The following is a 24,662-nucleotide window of genomic DNA, read 5'->3' as shown; positions in this document are numbered from 1 at the left end:
CACTTCAATCTCCCAGGACATTCTATACAAGATCTCAAAGTAGCTGTTTTACTACAAAGGAATTTCAGAAATAGACTGGAAAGAGAAGCTGCTGAATTGCAACTCATTACCAAACTTAAAACCATGGAGAGACCTGGTTTGAACAAAGACATTGGATTCTTATCCCATTATACATGACTAAGCCATTTCTCACCTTCTCACCCCTTGCCTTTTCCTGTAAGACCTATTACAGTCGTTAAGAGTCGTCAACAGGCTCATCTCAGCTATCGGCCAATCTCCCATTCCCACCACCCTTCTGAGTAATACCCCTCCCCACCTTCTCACTATATAGAAGGATCTGGCAACTTCTGTTTCAGTGTATCTTAAGAAGTGTGCATGCACACGAAAGCTCATACCAAGAACTAACTTAGTTGGTCTTTAAGGTGCAAGTTGAATGTTGTCTGGGCTTCTGAGAAAGAAAAGAAGGAGGAATTGCAATCTTCATGGGACCAGGCTTTTTTCCAGCAATATGGTCAGTCTGGGGCTTCTGACCCAGGGATGAGCTGGCTATAGGTCAGAGAGGAGGATACCAAACTAAACAGACCCTTGTTTTGATACACAAGGGAAGCTGAGAAGGCAAAACGTCAGAAATGCACTACTCAAATGCCTGTGAATTTGTATTTGGCAAAAAGAGAAGAGAGTACAGTAATGGAGTCTGAATCGAGTCTCTCTGGAAGGAATGTGACTAGTTCTCACAAGCATGAGAGAGAAAGATCATTTGCAGTGTACTTCTGATTTACTTGCTTTCATTATAGTCAAGGCCAAACTGCAGTTCTTCAGTTCTTTGTATGCAAAGGAAAACAGTAAATGAGATGATTTCTCCCTTAACCTTGAGAAAGCTGGTTATTAAACCATTCCAGATTACCAAACCATCCTACCGGTGTACTGCCATCTAGTGTAGATCAAAACCACTCTGTAAAACTACGCAGGAAAAAGGACGACTAAAGAAAAATCTGAGCCAGAGAGTAGCAGTATGGCAACTCGACCACTTCTGTGAACTGTGTGTACTCTGCATTGTAAAGGCACTAGAACTTAGCTCTCTTCCTGATGGCTTAGCTTTCTAGGTGCACTGGGTTTTTTACATGGGTTAATCAATCAAATACAGGGTGATGTACAATCAAAGGGCTTAAACGGCACAGTCCTGACAAGAGTTTTACCACGTTTGTCTCTTGGCTTGCTATGGAAAGATCCATAGCTACTTTTTCTTTGACAACAAAACTTGATAAGCCAGGATTCAGGTAACAACAAATCGCCAAATAGGAGAGTAAAGCACTGCTGAGTGGAACAGGAATGTGAAAACCAGGATTTCCTTGTTCATTATCTCTGAAGTTTCTTATGCTGTTTTGCCACTGCCATTTTTTGTTTAAAAATATGCTATCTGTATGCCACGATTGTATTATTGCTTTTCCTTTTTTATGTAAATTGCTATAGCAATTTCTTTTCCCAAGAGTGGAATAACAATCCTTAAATTAATTAAATAATTGAAAATTGTTGTTAATTATTAAACGATGTCCAAAAGAGTACATATTTCAATACACTTGTGAGTTCTTTATAACCCTGGAAGATTTTGTAAATTTCTAATCCTATTTGCACTAAACATGACACCCCCAAACCACTCTATAGTTATGTTGTCTACCATAGCTACATAGTCGTACCGTGATTGTTGAACACCCTGGAACTCGGACGTTTTGGCTCCCAAACACCACAAACCCGGAAGTGATTGTTCCAGTTTGCGAACGTTCTTTTGGAACCAGAACATCCGATGGGGCTTCCGTGGCTTCTGACTGGCTGCAGGAGCTTCCTGCAGCCAATCAGAAGCTGAGATTTGGTTTTCAAAGTCAAACAGACTTCCAGAACGGATTCTGTTTGATTTCCAAGGTACAACAGTATAATAGCTTCTCCAGTCTCAAAAAAGAAACAGAAAGGCTACGTGAACTACATGTACAAGTTTGGATCTTGTTTAACTGATTTTCAGAAAATCCCCTTTTTAAAAAATGAGATGAAAGAAGAAAAATTAGCGTTTTTATTTTGTATTGTCATCCAATCCAAAAAGGTAACTGTCATTCCCTCCAATACCAAACTCAGATGGGCCAAGTGGGATATCCAAAAACAAGGGATGGTTTACAGTTTTACGTACTTGGGGAACTCCCTAAGTATGCAGAAATGGATAACTTTAAATTTTGTTTGTTTGTTTGTTTGTATGTTTGTTTGTTTTAAAAAAGGAAAAGCCACAAATGGCCTGGCATGGACCTACATGCCTATATAACGTAGGGGATATTGAAAGCATAGAAACACAGGAAGGCACCTTACAAAAAGTCAAACCATGGTCTACCTAGTCACTCTCTGCAGTTTCATGCAGGAGTATTTCCCAACCCTACCTGGTGTCAGGGAGCTGAAAAAGAGAACATCTCATTCGCAGATCAGAGAAAGTCAGGGAAACACCAGCTAACTTGCAGTTAAGTTTCTTTAGTAAGGAAGCAGAACAGAGAACATACAAAGACCTCAGAGATATGCTCCCACTTTGGCCTTTGCAGTTGCTTGGGCTACTTGTACCACCCACTTCACCCCATTCCCTATGTGTCAGGTCCCTCCCTCTGTGCAGGCATGTCCAAAGTCCATTTCGGGGGCCTAAAAGAAGCTCAACAACTTTGGGGTGAAATGCTAAAAAGGTCAACAACTTTGGTCGGCCCTTTGGTTGGTCCTCATGGCCCTCTACTTCATCAAATCTGGCCCTCTTTGAAAAAAGTTTGGACACCACTGGCAGGGAGCCCCAGTGGACCCTCTCTATTTCTGCCTTGCTCTCTGCTAGGAATCAGATGCCTTGGGGGGGGGGTTGGGGGGGAGGCTTGCATGCTGTCAGCAGAAAAACTGTCAGGGTGGCTCTGTGGTGAAGCTGCTGATTCCTGTCTTTGCTCTGTGCTGGGGCACCTGCCTGTTTCCTCCTTTTCCTCATCCTCCAAGCTCCCAATCTCCAGTACTTCCCAGCTCTTCCCCTTCTCCCGGGTGTGTCCATTTGTCCACCATCAGGACTGAGAATCCAAATCCTCTACCTCTGCTTTCCCCAGGGGGCAAAGCTCTCAGTCCTACGGTTTCCACCACTTCTCATCTAGCCAGTTTCTGATACCTAGGGAGCTGCCAGGGAATTTATCTGGGATTCTTGCATACAAAGTATATGCTCTCCCCCTGAGTTTCAGCCCAGTTTATCCATGGAATGATATGGTGAAAATTAGGGCAGAGGGAGACAGTGGAGGAACGACCTCTGTTCAAGCTCCCTAACCTTATCCTGGAAAGGGTGGTGAGGTGGGAATGCTGTGGAGCTAAAAAAATGTCTCTCAGCACTATTGTGTAACGTTATCAGGAGGGAGCAACTGAGAGTTAGTTGCTTGTTTAAGGCTACCTAGCAGCTTCATGGCAAAAGACTGATTAGGGCAGATTATTCTGCCGTATTGTCAAGAATTAGTCCCCAGGCACAAACCAGCTGCATGCATCATAGGCTGCCTTCATTAAGATTCATACTATTCAGAGCTTCACAACAGCCAACAAGGAACTGCTCAAAGTTCTCAATCCAAGAAACTACACTGGTAACTCATGAAAAAAATAGTGTGTTCCAGCCATGTTGCTTTTTCCTTCAGTCTTTTTTGCCACTGATTGGGAACAGCCAAGCGCTGCAAAGTTTGCAAAATTCTTCTGGACTCACATGCTAATATTAAACAAGTGAAGCCTTTGTCGTGTGGGGGGCGGGGGCGGGAATTGGACATGCAGTCTGATCCAAGTAACAATATAGTTCATACATTTCAAATATATTTAGCATTTCCTCAATTGAGTCACTGCAGCTTTTTATCAACAGATTCCCCATGAAGTGATCAAAGAGGGGGGGGGGATCTTTAAGGTGCCAGAAGGTAAGAGTAGCATCAGTTACTGAATTTCCAGCAATGAAACCTTATTACTATGCATGATGTTTACTCTACAGCATCTGTTTCTTGTTGAGCAAAGACCTCTTTTACAATGATGATATAAGCCCTGTAGCTTTTCCACTAAAGGAAGCATCACAGCATAAATTCAGACATCTTTATAGAGCAGTATCAATAAGTGTATCCCATCTATTCAGAACATTCTAAAGAGCTCATTACTATGATGCTAAAATCCCTCTCCCGGTCTTCTAGGTTACTTTTTTTTAGCAGTAGTGCAAGTAGGTTTTGTTCTGTTAAGCATAGTACAATTTTTAAAAATAAGATTTAGGTCCAGAGATATATATTTTTTGCCGTGAAAGTTTGCAGGCTAGGAACAGAATAGGTAGTAAAACATTTTACTAAGAGAATGTTGCCAAATATGTATATTAATTCAAATATATGCAGGGCAATTAGATGGTAATTACAAGGAAGTAAGTCACAGAAGTCTGGCTGGCTTACTCCCTAATAAGTGTACTTGGAACTGAAATTTTTACACACATAAAAGGCACCAGATTTCATGTGTTGATGGTTGCACTTTGTATAGTTCCAGGCAATCTTTGTACCTGAAGTTGGCATGGCAGCCCAAACACCATTCTGAACTACATAATTGTTGTGACACTTGCGATATACTCCAACTTCGCAGCAGCAAGCAAGTGCATAGCTGTCAACTTTTCCTTTTTTTTAAGGGAAATTCCCTTATTCCGAATAGGATTCCTGGCAAGAAAAGGGAAAGGTTGACAGCTATGAGCAAGTGCAGCTTGTCCCTATTGCCTAAATGAAATGGGAGAGCAAGTGTAGAACAAATATAGCACAAGCTACAGATAATTCCATCCTGTGTTTGCTCTACACTGCCAGGATCAGCCGCCAATAGGCGGAGCTATTGTGAGAGGGAATTAAAGATCTCTCCTCTTCCTTGCTGCCCACTTGGTCTATAAGGTAGGAGACTCAGATAGCAGTGAGAAGATGGGAGAGAGAAACTGGTGCTGACATTTTTTTTTAAAAAAAAAATTGAACAGCACCAGGAAGGGTAATACTAGCACTATTTTCACTCAGGAAGAGTCTCCCTCATGAATTATGTCAACAAAGCGTCAACGAAGAGCAGACAACCACACAGAATTGGGGCTGCACGCTCTGCCTTGTTTAGCGTGTTCATCTTTTCTTGAGGAAGCAAGGAGTAAGTTCACACAATCAGACCTCTTTTGCTGGATGTGAGGCATTCTTTCATCCTTCAAGTCTAAAATGCCCAGTGTGCATGTGAAAAACTAAATATTATAGGGCCACACTTGTGGTCCTGTGTTAAGAACAGTAAGCAGAACTGCATTCTGCCATTATCATGAGAAACTTGGGGGGGGGGACAGAAGTAGGTTCTATAGTTTATACCTAGAAAATGCTTGATATGAAACTTGGCAGTGTAGGAGAGGCAAGGTTGAAGGGCTAGGTCCACCACTCTGTCCCTGACAGACAGCCATCTTCCAAGGTACTGGTGAAGCCGCAACTAACCATAGGATAGGATACCAAACCATATCATATCTATATTGCCTAAATAACATGTCTGTTAAAGGTGTCATCTTTAACAGCTGTAATTTTGCAGCTTTTTGGAGCTTGGCAGAACATGAACAGCTTTTAACACAACATGTTAAACTGAAAGTTTTATTAATTGATTTGCATTTTAGCTCTAATGAAAATAATCCAAATACGTTGCCATCTAAGTAAGGGGCACCTCGTGTTCTAAACATGCGAAATATTAAAACAAGACTGCTTCTGAGCGTGGGCAGAATGTATGTTCCCAAAAAAAGCAATAATGATAATCACATCCAACCATGTATTTTAAATGATGGAAGGAGTACAGTCTCCACATAAATGACTATCTAACTCATATCCGTACCAAAATAAGCTGGTAGTTAATGTATTTTCAAGATCCACATCGGGCAAAATCTAAGTTTTAAATGTCATTTAAGATCATTAGAAGATCAATTAGCATTTGAAATGAAGGGGGCTTTAAAAGGATGGAAATCATGGTCATATTACTTTCTTTGATGTAAATACTGCTACATTATTATTTTTTTACATATTTTCTATCTCATAGTCAATAGAAGCATTTGTCTTGGGGCACAACTCAAACCCTAACCACTGCCGAGTGGAGAATAAGGCAAATAGATGTGTCTCAGGAGAGTAATTCAGGTATTCAGCCATGGGCTCGCATTTGACCCCTTCATTAATTCAAAGAGAGCTGTGCCACAATGAAATACCTACCCTGAAAATTATGTGAAACTCTTTGTAACATTTAACCATTTTATTTTGTCACTCTGAAAGCAACAACAAAATGTTTTTGGATAAGCTCTGCCAAGCCACACTAGCATTATTTGAAAACAAAACTAGTTTCCAGCACTTTTTTAAAAAAAAGTTAAATTACTTGATATTATTTTGAGAATTTGAGCTGGTAGAATTTAATATTTGCTGCTTGCTTCCATCTACTAGGCTTCTGTCACGCACTCTTCAAAATTGCTACATGGGACATATTAAATGAAAAAGCTGTAATTGCCAGAAAAAGCTGTGTATTTCCAACAAACCTAATCACAGTAATTTTCAGAACTCAAAAGGGGGAACAGTGACACCTAGGTATTTGAAATCCTTTTTTTTTAATCCAGCACTAGAAATGTGCATGATATTTTGCCCTGCAGATAATTTTGAAAAGATGCACTAAAATTTTACTTTGTTTCCACTTCTGAATTGTAGTGACAACAGTTATAGTATTCAGCGTTACTTCCTCCTGTGTGCAAAACCAGAAGTGATAAACCCATGGCAATGTTTTGCTGTCTGAAGGTATCCAGTACTGTATTAACAGTGGAATAGTAATGGGATCAACACTACCCTTGACATGTCAAATGAGTTATTGCCCTCTGGCAGAGGGTGATGAGAGAAGCCCCATATTCTTCTGTGGCTTGGAGCCAAGAAATGAGACTTTGTGCTCTTATAGTGACATATTGTTAAAAGGTAAAGGGACCCCTGACCGTTAGGTCCAGTCGCGGATGACTCTGGGGTTGCGGCACTCATCTTGCTTTACTGGCCGAGGGAGCCGGTATACAGCTTCCGGGTCATGTGGCCAGCATGACTAAGCTGCTTCTGGTGAACTAGAGCAGCACACAGAAACCTTCCCGCTGGAGCGGTACCTATTTATCTACTTGCACTTTGACGGGCTTTCGAACTGCTTGGTTGGCAGGAGCAGGGACCGAGCAACGGGAGCTCACCCCGTCACGGGGATTTGAACCGCCGACCTTCTGATCGGCAAGCCCTAGGCTCAGTGGTTTAGACCCCATTAGCTAAAGTGGTACCTCAGGTTAAGAACAGTTTCAGGTTAAGAACGGACCTCCAGAACGAATTAAGTTCTTAACCCGAGGTACCACTATATTGATAACTGGTAGCTATTAACTTTGAACGCCCAGGGGATGGATATATATATATATATATATAATGAACTGACTTTTCCATGATGCATAGTGGATATACATGAAAAAAATATGCATTACAAACATGCACACACTTTCCCACTAGAATACAGGTGACACTATCACTAAAATTAAAAACAAGAACAACACCATTTGGAATCAACATGCTCCAACTCACCCCCCAAAAGAATGCTAATTGTTTTATGGATAACGTTGCATATATTTATTTGGAAACCTATATGTTATTGATATGACTTGACTTTTGACAGTCAAGATATGAACCATAAAACAAAACTAGAAACTTTGACAAAATGCTGCACTATTGTATGAAGAGTTAGGTAGAACTAATGCTTTACTCTGTAGCAACAGAGTGAATCAGTAATTAAGAGTAGACCAACCAACAAAAACAACAGAATAGTACAAGGCAAACTTTCTTGCCTCCATTTTGGCACACATTTAATCAACAAACCAGCCTCCCCATCTTTACTTGTCTACAGTCACCTTAGGTGAGGGCTGTAAGTGTATGCATTAGAATGTGCATTGTGCTCATACAAACCCCTGAGCTGAATCAAGCCACTTCAGAGAGATTTTGGGGGTCTTCCAAGGTGCTAAGCAGGTGTGCATTGAGGCACCCCAAACAAAATTAGGCTGTTCCTGAAGCCTCAGGAAGTGCCAGGCAGTCTTGAGCAAGTTGCCTATTCAAAATGTTACGTTTCCCCCAAGCTCACAATATAAATGAAAAGGGGCAATGATCTGTAGTTTGTGTCTAACAACTCTAGTTTCCAAGGAGACTCAAAACTATTTTCATTCATCATAACTCCCTAACCGAAGTGCCTATCCCCTCGGAAAGGCAATTTGTATTCAAATTGCACACAACAGAGGCAGCCCCTAGGTAAATAAGGTGCAAAACTGGCCCACCCATTTTGGGCAGTTAGAATCCCTGATTTGAAGGAACACATGGTTCAATACATGGCTCATGAGTTGAGGCGCCATTTTTCATCTGGCTCTGCCTCCTTCAGCACTGTTCTGTTCTACTATCTGTAAGATAGTAGATCCTACAAGCCTGAAGAATGTCCATGAATGTCTAGAACACTGGGTTTAAACAAGTGGATCAGGAATACAACGTGGACATGATGCAACCTAGGGGAGTTTCATGTTCGCTCCCCCCCCCCCGGTAGTTGCCATAAAAGAAAGAGAATGAAAGAATACAGAGAGAGGAGAGCGTTGGAAAGAACAGAAGAAGAGAGCAGAGGAACTGAGGGCTCACCTAGACTTTGCTTGCCTCACAAGCTCTATCAGAACAAACATCAATCGGGTTTTGGTTTTTCATGCCTAGAAAGTGTGGGTCCAGCATAAAACCACTCGCACCCATGCTTTCTAAGCATGAGACAAGTGGAAGTGTGGCTGAGCCCTGAGACAAGTATGGTACAAAATAGTGCCCATGCTGCATGTTTTGTCTTAGGGAAGCTCCCTGGTCTGAACAAGTTGAAGGCTCCTGTTCTAGAATCAATGCAAGAGCAGTCCAAACAGCTGAATACTTTCCCCACAAAACATACTGTAAGAAAGCAACTCCCCTTAAGTAGTAAGATGCAGAGGATAGAGCAAAGTTCAGATATGTATCTTCAGAACTTTTTACAATTAACTATTAGCTTCAGTCATACACACCCTGGTTACATCCATGCTAGATTCCTATAATACTTTAGACCATGAAAGTCAATTTGAAAACTTCCACTGGTACAGATTGCAGCAGCTAAGATGCTTGTGGCAGATGAAAGTTTGAACTATGTGATACTAATGTACCAGTTGCAATGGTTCTGTGTTTGCTTCTGGGCTCACTTTCAACTGCTAGTTTAGTTCTTAATGGCCTTAAATAGTTGGGGTCCAGAAGGATTGCCTCTAGCACAGGCCTGGAGATGAACTCAGAGGTCCTGTCCCCAATGCTAAGAGCTATCAGGTTGGCAGGTACCATGGACAAGGACTTTTCAGTAGTGGCCTCATAGCTACCTGGAGAGGGAGTTCTTATGGCACTCTTGCTAATGACTTTTAATTGGATTGTAAACACTCTTTTATTTGATTTGGCATTTGACTTCTGGCTTTATGCTGGCTTTCATGTTTTAATTGCTGCTGTTTTATTTACTATTTATTTTAATAATTTAAAGGTAAAGGGACCCCTGTCCATTAGGTCCAGTCGTGGCCGACTGTGGGGTTGCGGCAGATTCGAACAGCCGACCTTCTGATTGGCAAGAGCTAGGCTCTGTGGTTTAACCCACAGCGCCACCCTTTTGATAATTTATATTATCCCTTTTGATAATTTATATACTGCTTAAATGCATCTGTCTCTAAGCCATGCACAAGTAACATGTTTTACAAGTTGTTTGCAGGTAATTTGAACTTATTTTTTTTATATGGTTATTTGATTATATTTTTGCTGGCCACCTTCAGAGGGTTTGCCCCTTAATATCAGGTTATTAAAAAACCCAACAAACTTTGTGATTATAGAACAGTTTTGATGCTACTGTTTGATAAAGGTAGACTTATGAAAAGTCTGTCCTGACACTTTCCCTTTTAATTTTTAAACAAACTTTAAGTTACATCCAATAATCAATGTGATATCAATGTGCTTCACTTCTTCAGGATAGTCAGCGGTATTATAAAGTCAACAGATTCAGAAAGAAAATATTTCATCTCTTCCAGTGATGCATTTACGTTTACAGTCTGCCCTCCAACAGTTTTGGGACAGGTGTCATATGTTTTATAGGTATATATTAAGAAAAGAATATGATGAGCTCATGTCCCAAAAGGGCTGATGATAAAATACTTTTGCTTGGCTGTGACAATTTCTGCAACCACCAATGCAGAGGGAGCAGAGAATTGTAACTCCAGATGGAAAACTAAGCAACATTATTTGGACAGATTTTTTTTAAAAAGTTATATTTTTAATGCATTTATTGCAAGAATAAACCTAAGCTTAGCACAGTAGCACAGAACAGATAGCCCCAGAATCTTTCACGTGTTAAATGTGAAATCCCTTAAGACCCACTGGGTTTTTCAAATGAAGAAGGACATTAACAGCCATGTGCAAACAATCTTTTGTGGAGAAGCAAACTGAATTTGACCACCCCTCTTACCATTAAAAAAAGAAACCCTGACTTTGTAAACACATTAGCTGAAGAGCTGTGTCAACAACTGTGAGAATGGGGTGCTGAATTAGATGGGACATTGGCAGCAAGCTCTTATTGTGTCCTTAACTGACACATTAATACAGAGCATGTAACCCAGATAATGGTTTCACTGCACATAATGCAGGCCTGCAACTGAAACTAAGCAAGTCTGGTTCAGTAAGGTGCCTCAGTGTTAGATATGTGTCCCGTCCCATCCCCTGCAGACTCCAGCATAGCATCCAAAAGGTTGCTAGTCATAGACAGAGGCTGAGTTTAAAACAACTGCCCATGAAACACAGAGTGGTACAACCAACCAATAGTTGCTGGGAGAATTTTATTTATTAAAACAATTTCTACCCCGAACTTCTTCCTCAATATGAGACACTCAAGGTGGTTCACAAGTCTAAGACAACCCCAAAGTACAAAAATAATCAAAGAAACAAAAAGCAAAGAGATTCAAATATTACAGCAGAAGGACTCTGGGTACACAACATAATACAGTGGTACCTCGGGTTACATACGCTTCAGGTTACATACGCTTCAGGTTACATACGCTTCAGGTTACAGACTCTGCTAACCCAGATATAGTGCTTCAGGTTAAGAACTTTGATTCAGGATAAGAACAGAAATCGGGCTCCAGCGGCACAGCGGCAGCAGGAGGCCCCTTTAGCTAAAGTGGTGCTTCAGGTTAAGAACAGTTTCAGGTTAAGAACAGACCTCCAGAATGAATTAAGTATTTAACCCGAGGTACCACTGTATTAGGGTCAACAAAGCCACACATCCAAAACCCCGTTGGATTTTTATTTTTTTAAGTCTCCAGCGCAGAACAGAATGCCATAAGCAGAAGCATAAGACCAATCTGTTGAGGAAGGGTAACCCAAAGCTAGGGCACCACAACAAAGACGGCTATCATAGAATCATAGAATCATAGAGTTGGAAGAGACCACAAGGGCCATCGAGTCCAACCCCCTGCCAAGCAGGAAACACCATCAGAGCACTCCTGACATATGGTTGTCAAGCCTCTGCTTAAAGACCTCCAAAGTAGGAGACTCCACCACACTCCTTGGCAGCAAATTCCACTGTCGAACAGCTCTTACTGTCAAGAAGTTCTTCCTAATGTTTAGGTGGAATCTTCTTTCTTGTAGTTTGGATCCATTGCTCCGTGTCTGCTTCTCTGGAGCAGCAGAAAACAACCTTTCTCCCTCCTCTATGTGACATCCTTTTATATATTTGAACATGGCTATCATATCACCCCTTAACCTCCTCTTCTCCAGGCTAAACATGCCCAGCTCCCTTAGCCGTTCCTCATAAGGCATCGTTTCCAGGCCTTTGACCATTTTGGTTGCCCTCCTCTGGACACGTTCCAGTTTGTCAGTGTCCTTCTTGAATTGTGGGCTATGTCCAATGTTCCCACCAAAAGAGCCTCTGATATCAGTGAGCTACCCAGCAGGGCTTTCCCCATCGACATGAAGATACATGTATTTATTTAGAAAGACTTACAGAGCACCACCTCCCTCAACTCAAAGTGTTATACAAAATAAAACTGAACCATTTTAATAAATAGAACAGTGGCCACAAATTTGAAAATGAATAAAAATACTGGGGAAAAAATAAATTATCAACAAAACACAGATAAAATCAGTAGAACATTCTGAAGGAGCGTCTCCACCCGCATCGTTCTGCCCAGACACTGAGGTCCAGCGCTGAGGGCCTTCTGGTGGTTCCATCACTGCGAGAAGCCAAGTTACAGGGAACCAGGCAGAGGGCCTTCTTGGTAGTGGCACTGGCCCCGTGGAATGCCCTCCCACCAGATGTCAAAGAGAAAAACAACTACCAGACTCATAGAAGACATCTGAAGGCAGCCCTGTTTAGGGAAGCTTTTAATGCTTAATAGGTTATTGTATTTTAATAATCTGTTGGAAGCCGCCCAGAGTGGCTGGAGAAACCCAGCCAGATTGGCGGGGCATAAATAAAACAACAACAACAACAACAACAACAACAACAACAACAACAACAACAACAACAACAACAACAGACTGCACTTCAGTAATCCAGTCTTCAAGTTACCAATGTCTGAACTACTGTGGTTAACCTTTCCTGATTCAGGAATTATTACAGCTGTGGTACCAACTGAAGCTAGTAAACCAGCCTCACTGAAATCTCTTGGGCCTCCGTTACAAAACTGGATCCAGGAGGAAACCCAGGCTGCCTGCCTACTCCTGCATAGTGAGTACAATTCCCTCCAGGGCAGGCTGTTGGCCAAGTTCTCAGATGCAAGAACCAATCACACACAGAGTCTCGGTCTTGCCAGGATTTACAAGCAGCTTAATATGACAGGCAGGAGTCCTTGTAAATACTGTTCCTGATACAAGAGGTAGCAAGGAAGAGAGTAATTAAGTCTAGATAGTCTGTTAGAGCAGAAGTCAAAGTTGAGAAAAAACTTAGTAATTGCACACTCAGCGTTCAACAGGACTCTGCAACACAAAGATTATTCTGATAGTTATTTTTACACCTATAAGAAAAGCTGGAATAATAGATTTGGAGATGTATTTGTAAGCATGCAGATTTTGGGAACAAGTGGCAAAACCAAATAGCACCATCATGCCACCATCTTCCATTGGCCTACCTCTCTGGAGCTGCTTTCATGAGACACAAACCAAACTGATAATAACTGGATGTACCAGGGAGAGTCTGCTCGTTTAATGTTTGTAGTCCATATTTGCAGGGAACCCTTTGGACACCAAGGAGATGGAACCAGATAGGTGGAGGGCAGAAAGCAGCCCAGGATTTGACCGGGGACACCAAAGTGGAAGAAATGGGGTTAAAGGTCAAAATGAACCACAAGGAGGGGCACAGACTAGAAAGGTAAAAGTGGGGTGGGATAGGGAAGGCACTGACAAGAAAAGAAGGGTGAAGGGGCGCAGAATAGAACAAGCTGTGAGCTGCATGACTGTAAGTGGTATGCTTAGTGCTGGAGTGGCAAAAATTGAGGCTTATCTTCTAGTACAGGGACAGGGTGGCGCTGTGGGTTAAACCACAGAGCCTAGAACTTGCCGATCAGAAGGTCGGCGGTTCGAATCCCCACAACAGGGTGAGCTCCCATTGCTCGGTCCCAGCTCCTGCCAACCTAGCAGTTCGAAAGCACATCAAAGTGCAAGTAGATAAATAGGTACTGCTCCGGCGGGAAGGTAAACGGCGTTTCCGTGCGCTGCTCTGGTTTGCCAGAAGCTGCTTAGTCATGCTGGCCACAGGACCCGGAAGCTCCCTCGGCCAATAAAGCGAGATGAGCGCCGCAACCCCAGAGTCGGCCACGACTGGACCTAATGGTCAGGGGTCCCTTTACCTTCCAGTACAAGTAGCAGCTGGGGGTATTTTGTGGGAACCGTGAAAGGGTTAAACTCTCCCTGTCCACTCCCTGTGGTTGCAATGCTACCTCAAGTTCCCCGTGACTGCTGTTTACATACTAATATTTTAAAGTGCATGTTAACTACATTCATACAATTAACTTTGTGTCTAGTTTGGCCCTCAAAGTCGATTCGCGTGACCACCAAGCTCAAGGTGGTCTCCTTAAACCACTGCAGCCAGCAGCTGCCACCACATGGAATGTGGGAAGGCTTTTCAATATCACTGCAAAAAAGGGGCAGATGTGTAATGACCTGCAACATGTTTTCTCCTGCACATGGTCACAGATAGGAAGCTGGCAGCAATTTCAAAAAGCCTAATGGGTGCATAAGTTGTCCTCAGCTGCTGCTTAATATGCCAATCAGTGAAAATCCATAAATGACTTCCCATTATATTTTGTTTGATTTGTTTAAAAGTGCTAAATTGCAGTCATTTCCTAGTCACAAAGCCACTGCACTAGAGTGCTCCAATTTCCTCTATCCATGGTTCCCTCCTTTGCTAAAGCATAAACACACAGGCACCTCCACAAAAGTAAAGAGGAAAAATTACACTCACTCCACTCTGTCTCTCATATACAGGACTTAACTCAAACCCTTTCAAACATTTTTTAAAAAGACCTAAAGCTTACTGAGACTTGGGAAGGAAAAATCTGCCAAATAGACGTTCTCATATGGAATCCAGTTATGCTTTTCTTTAGTTCAAATCACTTCCTACTTATCGTTCAACACAACATGTACTTTGTGAGATTTAAGGATGCCATCTAGCAGTATGCAGCTACAGTTTATTTTTTCATTTCCAAATGTCTTGAAGTTTGTACAGTACACTTATGCACACCGAACCTAAGAGAGAGTTATTTAAAGAATTTTTCCTACTGAGAAGCTTCTTGGTTTTTTTTTCTTTTTGAGATTTATCTTTTCAGTAGCCTTTGGAAAACTGAGACTCTTCTTGCTGTTCTGTCCTCCACTGAAATGTGTCCAGATGGAGTCTGTTTACTTTGTAGTTAATGAGAATGGAAGGAAATGTACTAACCCTTCCTTACTTCTAGCATTGCCTGCTTTAATCTTGTGCAAAGCTTCCTTCAACAAACTCTGTGAAACCTTCAAAGTCAAACAGCATCACTCTCTAAACCTTTCTTTAAAAAAGGAGAAAGGCTGTGGTTTTGGGGGGCTTCAAATAGTTTCGATAGGCAGGAACGGGGAGCTCCAAACTTTTTGCATGGAAAAATATTAAAACCTTAAATATAAGAACCCATTCACCCATTTCCAAAGACTGACAATTGCAACAACCATAATATTAATAAGCTGTTAGTGACTTGGTGCCACCACAGCAAGTTTCAACTTGATCCTCTTGATTTAAGTTACTGGTTCAAAGTAAAATGATCAAGAACAACTTGCATCAGGTCAAGACAACTTATTTGAGGACTAAAAATACGGGTTGAGTTCCACTTCACAGATGCATATTCACACACTCAAGTACAAAGTGGTGATATACATCACCACATATGGAACTTTTTTGTATCACCCAGTTTCAAGTTAAGCAATACTTTCCCAGGAAAACAGTTCACATATTTGGTTTTGAGTTACCAAGAATAGCGAGCAGGTGGGTGATGAACATGAATTTGTGTATCTGCCTTGGGATGAGACAATGTCAGGAGTTCTTAAACTTATCTGGGAAGAGCTTTCCCATCCTGAAAAAGTCAAATTTGCCCTCCTACTGGTATTTCACTGCACAGGTGCCCAATGTATAAATGGTATGCAAATCTCAATGAATTTGTTCAAAAAGTGTTAATAATAATTTTATGATTTATACCCCACCCATCTGGCTGGGTTTCCAGGACTATGTTCTGTTTCAAGTCGAAATAGATTACACATTAGAAACTGAGGGCTTAGGGGCTCTTCTTTTTCCTGCCACACACATTTAAATACTACGTACAGTGATGCCCTGCAAGACGAATGCCTCGCAAGACGGAAAACGGGTTTTCCGTTTTTGAGCTGCTTCGCAAGACGATTTTCCCTATGGGCTTGCTTTGCAAGACGAAAACGTCTTGCGAGTGTTCCGATTTTTTTTCGCTCCCCCCTTTTTTCTAAGCCGCTAATAGCCTTTTAGCCGCTAATCCGCTAAGCCTTTAATAGCCGCTAATAGCCTTTAATAGCCGCTAAACCGCTAATAGGGTAGCTTCGCAAGACAAAAAAACCGCTAGATGAAGAGACTCGCGGAACGGATTAATTTCGTCTTGCAAGGCACCACTGTATAGGGATAAAGATTTGTGGTATACTTGGTGCAGTGGTAGTTAATGGATAAGTTGTAACTTATTTAGCTACTTTCCACATGGAAATTTCTCTTCCTTTGCAGTATGTATGAGCCTAAGTGGGCTTTACAAGACGAGATTCTTTGCAATGAGACATTTCTACACATGAGTGCCCGCAGCACTGGGCAAATTAATGCAGAATTCTAAAGGGGACCAACTACATCTTTAAAGCGATGAAATAAAGGAAATATTTTCAATTACCTAGCAACACCCTAACCTCCATATCCCAGCAACTAAAGCCAGCACTGTCAGGGATTGAGCCTGACTAGATACACAGGGCTTTGGGGGTTCCCAGCAGCATCTGGTTGGAAACTCTTCGAAAGAGAATGCAGGACTGCATGGAAAGCTGCCAGGTTCCCTCTGTTCTTCCATCCTTGCCCCTTGTCCTGTAGGAGGGAGACTAAAATACACTCTGCACATGTTTAGAGACCGATTTAGTTCCATCTCTCACTGTGGAGCCTTCAAAAAAAAGTTTATAAATCACTTTTGTGAACCCTGGAGTGGCTGGGGAAACCCAGCCAGATGGGCAAGGTATAAACAGAGTCATATAATTGTAGAGTGTTAAAGCTATGGTTTTCCCAGTAGTGATGTATGGAAGTGAGAGCTGGACCATAAAGAAGGCTGATTGCCAAAGAATTGATGCTTTTGAATTATGGTGCTGGAGGAGACTCTTGAGAGTCCCATGGACTGCAAGAAGATCAAACCTCTCCATTCTTAAGGAAATCAGGCCTGAATGCTCACTGGAAGGACAGATCATGAAGCTGAGGCTCCAATACTTTGGCCACCTCACGAGAAAAGACTCCCTGGAAAAGACCCTGATGTTGGGAAAGATGGAGGGCACAAGGAGAAGGGGACGACGGAGGACGAGATGGTTGGACAGTGTTCTCAAAGCTACCAGCATGAGTTTGACCAAACTGCGGGAGGCAGTGGAAGACAGGAGTGCCTGGTGTGCTCTGGTCCATGGGGTCACGAAGAGTCGGACAAGACTAAACAACAACAATTGTAGAGTTGGAAGGGGCTCTAAGCATCATCTAGTCTGACCCCCTGCAATGCAGGAAAACACAGCTGCCCCATAAGGGGATCAAAACTGCAACCTTGGCGGGATCAGCACCATGCTCTAACCAACTGAGCTCTCCAGGCAAGTCTTAATAATAATAATAATAATAATAATAATAATAATAATTTTATTATTAAGCGTTAAGCCTCCACCTCCAGCTTCTCACCACCGGGGAAGGAAGAGCATCGGGGACTTACTGTAGAAGATGTACTCGGTGTAGCTGCTCCAGATCTTGTCCTCTCGGTACTGGTTGATGAAGGCGGCGGTGCCGGTGGAGTTGCAAGCCACCATGTGGAAGCCGGCTTCGGAGAGGCGGTCGAAGGCCTGCTCCAGGTAGGTGAACTTCAGGTAGAAGCGCGACGTGTACTTCTCGGGCGGGCGGTCCGGGTCTCGGCTCTCGTTGAGCGTCTCGCCGAAGATCTCCTTGGCCAGGGCGATGCGGCCGCACACCATGATGCGCGCCACGCGGCGGAACTTGGCGTCGGCCTGGTTCTCGCGCACCGTGGTGTACGAGCCGCGGTAGCCCACGGTGATGAAGCCGGCGCGCTTCTCCCCGGCGCTGCGCGGCTGGTGCTGCGCCACCAGGAGCTCGCCGCTGCCGGGCGAGTTGGCGTCCTCCAGGTCGCTCTGGCAGCCCTCGTCGTTGAGCGAGCTCTGCTTGGCCACCTTGGGCGACAGCAGCTTGACCAGCTCGGCCAGCTGGAAGTACTCGGCTTCGCGGAGCAGGCGCTCCTTCTCCGGGAAGTGCTCGGGCAGCGCCAGCTGCTTGTCGCGCAGGTAATCCAGCACGTACCTGAAGAGGAAGCCGTCGCGGTCGATGAAGAAGCGCGCGCGGCTGTCCCGGGGCAGCTCCCGCGGGGCGCTCCGGCGGGGCGAGAACATGCGCGCCAAGGTGCTGTCCGGCACGCTCAGCAGCGTCGCGTGCTTGGTCACGTACACCTGCCCGCCCACGTTCAGCTCCACCACCTCAGGGAAGGCGCCCACCGACCCCGGCGCCGACGGAGAGGAGCACGACGACACCATGTCGCTGATGGGCAGGATGGTGGCGCCGCCGCCGCTCACCCCTCCGCCGCCGTCCTTGAGGGCCATGGCTGAGGCGCTTTACCTCAGCGAGCCGCGCGCAGAGCGGGAAGGGACGGCGGCGCCCGCCGCTCCGCGAGTGCCTCCGGACGCCGCGCGCGCAGCAGCCGCGGAAGGCGGGCGGGCTCGCCCAACCCACTCGCCTTCCTCCGTGGCCACGTGCGCGCTCGTCTCCCCCTTCCCGCGCCCGAGCGGCCGGGCTGCTTTCTCCTCAGTTGGCCAAGAGGCCACTCGGTGGCACAACCTCGATTGCGCGCGCGCGCGCCTCCCCCTTCTCTCTCTATGCGCCTCGGGCGATTCCCTCTCACGAAAGGGGCTTCTCGAGAGCTCGTCCGCTTATCCCGCCTTTTTGCTCCTCCCAGGGTGTTTTCCCCCCAGCCGCGGGACGCCTTTCTTGGAGAAGCGGCTTCTTCGTTTCTGGGAGAAGCGGGTTTCTTCGTTTGTTCCCCACAAGACAAGTCCCGTTTCGTTCAGCGCTGAAGGAGTGGAGGAGGAGGAAGAAGAAGACCCCTTTATCCCCCCACTTCCCACTTAGAGGGCTCGGATCTTCTCTTGAGGAGAATCTTCTCCTCAGGAGGCAGCGCCTCGCTCCTGGACATCCCGCGCCCCGCTCTCCCCTCTTGCCGGCGCCTCGGCTCCCTCTGAGGAGGAGCAGGAGGAGGAGGACTCCTCCCGCTCCTCTGCCGTCAGCTAAATGCACCACTCCGCGGGTTCTGGCGCAGCGGCGTGCCACCAGCGGCGCCTTCCGGAACGAGCAGCAGCGCGGGGCGGCGGGGTGGGGGGGGGGAGAGCGCAGCGCGGGAAGCAGCTTCTGGTGAGGCAACAGCGTTGTCCTCTCGCTCTCTGCTTCACCAACTCCCAACCCGCCGCGACGGCAACTCGAGAAAAGCGCGCTGACGTCAAGCCCAGCCTGCAAAAAACACACGCGCAAGAAGCGGCCGGGACGTTGCGAACAGAACAGCTGTCGTGTTTCTTGGGAAGCGCGGAGTGGCGGGAGGACTGGGCAGGCGCGGTTCGTTGCTGGGATGAGGGAGCGGGGCTCTGGGAAGGGGAGAGAGGTGGCTTTGGGGGTCTTGTTTAGGGTCCCCAACTCTCGGTTTATGAGTGAGAGGATATTGGAGAGGTGAAGTAGAAACACATTGCGGAGCTGCTCCTCCAGATCAGGGGCCGGGCCCAGGAGGGTTCACCTGCAAGCCGAATCTAATCAGGTTTACACGGAAATATAAGGTCCGCTGAGCCCCATGAGAGTAAGAATGCAAGGTTTAGGATGTCAACCTCTTACTGCGCATGCGCGCGCGCCCCTGAATGTTTTGACTCTGTCCATGCCTTGGGACCAGGGTTTAGCCAATAGCAGCTGGGGAAAATGTTTCAGGGCGTGAAAGTGGCCGGCGAGGGGAGGGTTAAACGCACCGCTTAGGATGCAACTGGTATACAGTATTTAGAGCAATTTGCAAGGAAGAAGAACTATTAAATTAAGGTTTCCGACCAGAGCTGGGGCATCAAGTGGTATTTAATGTTGGGTGCAATTCTGTGCAGATACTTGCCCGCCTCCTCAATAGTCATGCAGTGTTGGCATTTTCTAGTTTTGGGGAGGGGGAATCCCATTCAGTTATTGGCAGGAAATTTGAACTGAAATTGAAACATTAATACCTCCCTTCAGCCACAATAGAATTTTGCCAGTGTCTAGGAGTTGACAATGACGACGACGTCATGGAAGGACATCGGAGGAGCATTGTGCAAAGTACAAATGCATCTTTGAGAAAGTGATACATATTACCATGTTAGATTCTCAGCAGATATATAGTCCTGCAAGTACAGGCCTCATACTTGCAGACACTGGAACAGTTTCTGTCCATGGAATAAAAAGTTGCCTTCCGTTTGGTTATGTTAATGAACAAATCAGTATATAAATCTTAATGGCCAGAACTAGCTGATGCATGAGAACCAAGTGACTGAAGATGGATGCACTGCCTTCTGGAAGTTCATTGAGAGAGTTGGGCACAGTTGCAACACAAAACCAATAACGATGCAGGGGTCACCAAGTTTTATTCCTGTGGCAATTAAAGTATAGGCTAAATCTTGTATAATAACATTACACTGATTTTTGCATATTTTCCCTACACTGGAAAATAGAGGCAGGGAGGTGCTGGAGGAATGAAGTCATACTTTCATTTGATTATGTTTCAATTATATACATTGGAAGTTACACTGGTATTTTTCAATATTCAAGGAAAGTACTGTTTTAAAATGTTTTACAGTTTTCCTGACCCAAAGGCATGATTGACGTGATATCCAAACTTGAAGTGAAAACTTTTATACTGACTTCATGGCAACTTTAGTTCTGATAGCTCATTCATCAAGGCAGATATCACACTGTGGTATCTTCTGCATATTCCTCCCCCCTCTTTGAAATATAGGTGTGGAGTTCAAGCTGAAGACGGAACTGCAAACCAAAAAAGTGTAAAAGTGTATATCAAATTTCATTGCAATATATCAATACTCAAGGGAGATATTGCATTACTGGGTGCTTTTATACCCTTTGAGGTGGTGTAGAACCATTGCTTTTAGAACTTTAAGTTCCAGTTTATCTTGATTTATCTTGAGTTTGCACATAGTAGAACTTGTATCTTCAATGGCTTCCAAGTATCAACATATCCCCATTCAAAACCTTTTCTTTCCTAAAAAATATATTATTCAGGTTGTATATTTCTCCACAGGGGGCTATACTTGCAGAATCTATTATCATATTTTCCACAAAGCTGCATTCTATAGCTCTCCCGGCCATTTATCTGCCTTGGCTCTGGGTGCCCTGCATTTATAGCTGCATTCTAAAACAGAAATAATTTACTCTTTCCTGTACTGTCCACACTCCATGCAACAATGGAGCACAAATTATTCCCATTCACTTATGTGCAAGATAAGGTATTATACGGCTACTGTTATTGCAAGAGTCAGCTATATTGGTGTAAAGTTTTATAGGTCAAAACCGGCACTTTGAATTGGGCCAGAAAACTAATTGGCAGCCATTGCAGTTGGGCCAGGACAGCTGTAATATGCACAAACCATCTTGCGCTGATGAGCAACCTGGTCTCCAAATTCTGCGCTATCCGAAGTTTATGAACTATCTCCAGAGGCAGCCCTACATACAGTGCATTGCAGTAATCTAACCTAGAGGTTTGCCAGAACACAGACAACAGAAGTTAGGCTATCCATTTCCAGATAGGGGCATAACATGGCCAACAGTCAGAGCTGGTGGAAGCCTCAAGCGAGAGCAAAGGATCCAGAAGAATCCCCAAGCTATGCACCCGCTCCTTCAGAGGCAGAGTAACCTCATCAAGAGCAGGCAACCTTCCATCCATTCAGTTTAGGGAACCAGCCACTAACAGTGCCTCATTCTTAACTGGATTGAACTTCAGTTTGTTGACTCTCATCCAGTCCAAGGAGGCTGTGTGTTGTCAGCATATTGCTGACAATGTACCCCAAAACTCCTGAGGAACTCCACATTGAAGGCTCCATGGGGTTGAAAGCATCACTCTAAGGAAACGATATAATCCAAGTAGGACCGGAACCACCGCAAAGCAGTGCCACCCACCCACAATTTGGATAGCTGCTCCAGAAGGATACCACGGGTGATGGTATTAAAAGCATCTAAGAGGTCAAAGAGAATTACCGTATTTTTGCTCTATAAGATTCACTTTTCCCTCCTAAACAGTGGCGTAGCGTGGGTTGTCAGCACCCGGGGCAAGGCAAGTAATTTGCGCCCCCTAACCCGTGGATTTGCGCCCCCTAACCCGTGGATTTGCGCCCCCTAACCCTAACCCCCAGATGTTGCGCCCGGTGTGGCCGGCCCCCCCTGCACCCCCCACGCTACGCCACTGCTCCTAAAAAGTAAGGGGAAATGTGTGTGCGTCTTATGGAGCAAATGCAGGCTGCGCAGCTATCACAGAAGCCAGATCAGCAAGAGGGATTGCTGCTTTCACTGCGCTGTGATCCCTCTTGCTGTTCTGGCTTCTGAGATTCAGAATATTTTTTTTTTCTTGTTTTCCTCCTCCAAAAACTAGGTGCATATTGTGGTCTGGTGCGTCTCATAGAGCGAAAAATACGGTAACAGGGACACCTTTCTCCTCTCTTCTGACAAAGGTCAATGTACAGGGCTACCAAAGCAGTTTCTGTGCCAAAACCTCTACCTCTACACCAATTGAAATGGATTTAGAAAACCAGTTTCCTCTTCCTCCCAGAGTGCCTGGATACACCCAGTCAAGACCCTTGCCCAAGAAGGAGAAATAGGCAACTGTCCACCGGGCTGCTTCATAGTGAAATGCTATTGGCAGGAAGACCCCATTATTAAGAATGATACCAATTAGAACTGCCCTTTAGAAGATTATGTGTTTATATTTATATGTATACTCTCTTTCTCTCTCTTACACACACACACAAACACACACAGAGAGAGATTTTATAAAAAAAATGGGTATTATAAACACAATAGGTTTTGTCCAAGTACAGTTATGTATGAAAAGGAATCGTAAGCAATGACTACTCTCCCCCCCCCCATCGTAATACTGCAGTGAAGCAATGTAATCAGAGTGTAAAACACCTTCATATTGCAAGGTGCTGCATTTAAAAGCAGCAGTCTCCCAAATGCATCATAAGGATAAATTAACGTTAGTGCTGCAATACATGAATAAGGTTAAAGGTGACAAGCTCTACAGAGCAGCTTAATAAGCTAACATATGTAAATGCAGAATTCAGTGGCGTCTTCCTCATAATAATGCAAATCTAACTTTAGCATCCAGTCCATGGTTGCCAGTGAGGAAACTGGCATCAGAAACATGACAGGAAAAGGCAATACAGAGAAATCTGCAAGAGGAGATTTACCCCAGAGTCTTGTGAACATGTCACTCGGAATGAGTCAAACTATTGGTCAATTTAGCTCAATAATAACAACTTGAAATTGCACCTCAGGATCTTTTGTCTTTTCCTGAGATTCTTAACTCAGTGGTGGGGAACCTGTCATTATTCAGATGTCACGGACTCCAGCTTCCATAGGTCACAACCAGCATTGCCAGTGGTCAGGGATTCTGGGAGTTGTAGTCTTGCGATATCTAGAAGGGTCATGGATTCCTCACTCCCTAATTCAACTGGAGATGTCAGTGATAGAACGTAGTGACTTCTGTCTGCATGTATGTGTCCTTCCTTGGGATCAATGGTCCTCCTGGTATAGGGAGGAGGTGAAAGAAGCTTGTTATATTGCACATTCCAGCTTTAGTCCCTAACATCTTAAGTTGGAAGGAATCGTTGGCATCCATCTGTCTCAAGAGACTACGGAGTGTGGCTCTGGAGGTGGAGTCAAACCGCTACACATTAAAGTGTCACACCGAATAGAACTGATCCATAGAAAGGACTTTATGATCTGAAAATAGAGGCGATGTATGTATGTAGGGGATGTGGGTGGTGCTGTGGGTTAAACAACAGAACCTAGGACTCGTCGATCAGAAGGTCGGCAGTTCGATTCCCCGCGACGGGGTGAGCTCCTGTTGCTCGGTCCCTGCTCCTGCCAACCTACCAGTTCGAAAGCACAACAAAGTGAAAGTAGATACATAGGTACCGCTCTGGCACGAAGGTAAACAGCTTTTCCATGCACTGCTCTGGTTTGCCAGAAGCAGCTTAGTCATGCTGGCCACATGACCCAGAAGCTGTACGCTGGCTCCCTCGGCCAATAAAGCAAGATGAGCGCTGCAACCCCAGAGTTGGTCACGACTGGACCTAATGGTCAGGGGTCCCTTTACCCTTTATGTACTTTTGTAAGCCAAGAAAATTATTAGCAAAAGCAATGAATTAGCAGCACCAAAGTGACCTCCACAGGAATGCAAGCCTGATCAGCGTGTATGGACATCATGGGCTGGGAACTGGCATTTAAAGCACATGCCTTCCCCAGGGCCGGATTTAGGTTTGATGAGGCCCTAAGCTACTGAAGGTAATGGGGCCCTTTATATGTTCAGCTGTCCTTTGTGAATAACAAATTGTCACTGTTTTTTTGTGTTGAATATATGCTATATGGTAATTTATGGACCTAATAGGCTAGCAGGTGGGGCCCATTACTTACATCATAGGAGCCTACACAATGCAACACAACACAAAACACTGTTGCTGTATGTAGGTTTATTTGTTTTTTATCATATTTTGGAAATGTACATCCAGTTGGTTTTTTCCTTTATT

The 24,662-nt window shown here is 44.4% G+C and overlaps 1 protein-coding gene across 1 annotated transcript in view; it reads right to left on the bottom strand.

The window, feature by feature from the left end:
* KCTD8 (potassium channel tetramerization domain containing 8) overlaps positions 1-18,494 on the bottom strand; it is a 44,461-nt gene extending 25,967 nt beyond the window's left edge. Inside the window, exon 1 of the mRNA XM_081208967.1 lies at positions 17,561-18,494. Within this exon, the coding sequence (XP_081065093.1) occupies positions 17,561-18,452 (892 nt within the window). The 5' untranslated portion in view covers positions 18,453-18,494. The remainder of the gene's footprint in view (positions 1-17,560) is intronic.
* Positions 18,495-24,662: the final 6,168 nt, after the last annotated feature.

Source organism: Podarcis bocagei, assembly GCF_964188305.1.
Source record: "Podarcis bocagei genome assembly, chromosome: 9".
Lineage (NCBI taxonomy): Eukaryota > Metazoa > Chordata > Lepidosauria > Squamata > Lacertidae > Podarcis > Podarcis bocagei.
Note: the sequence above shows the minus strand (reverse complement) of the source record. Positions and strands in the feature narration are given on the sequence as shown.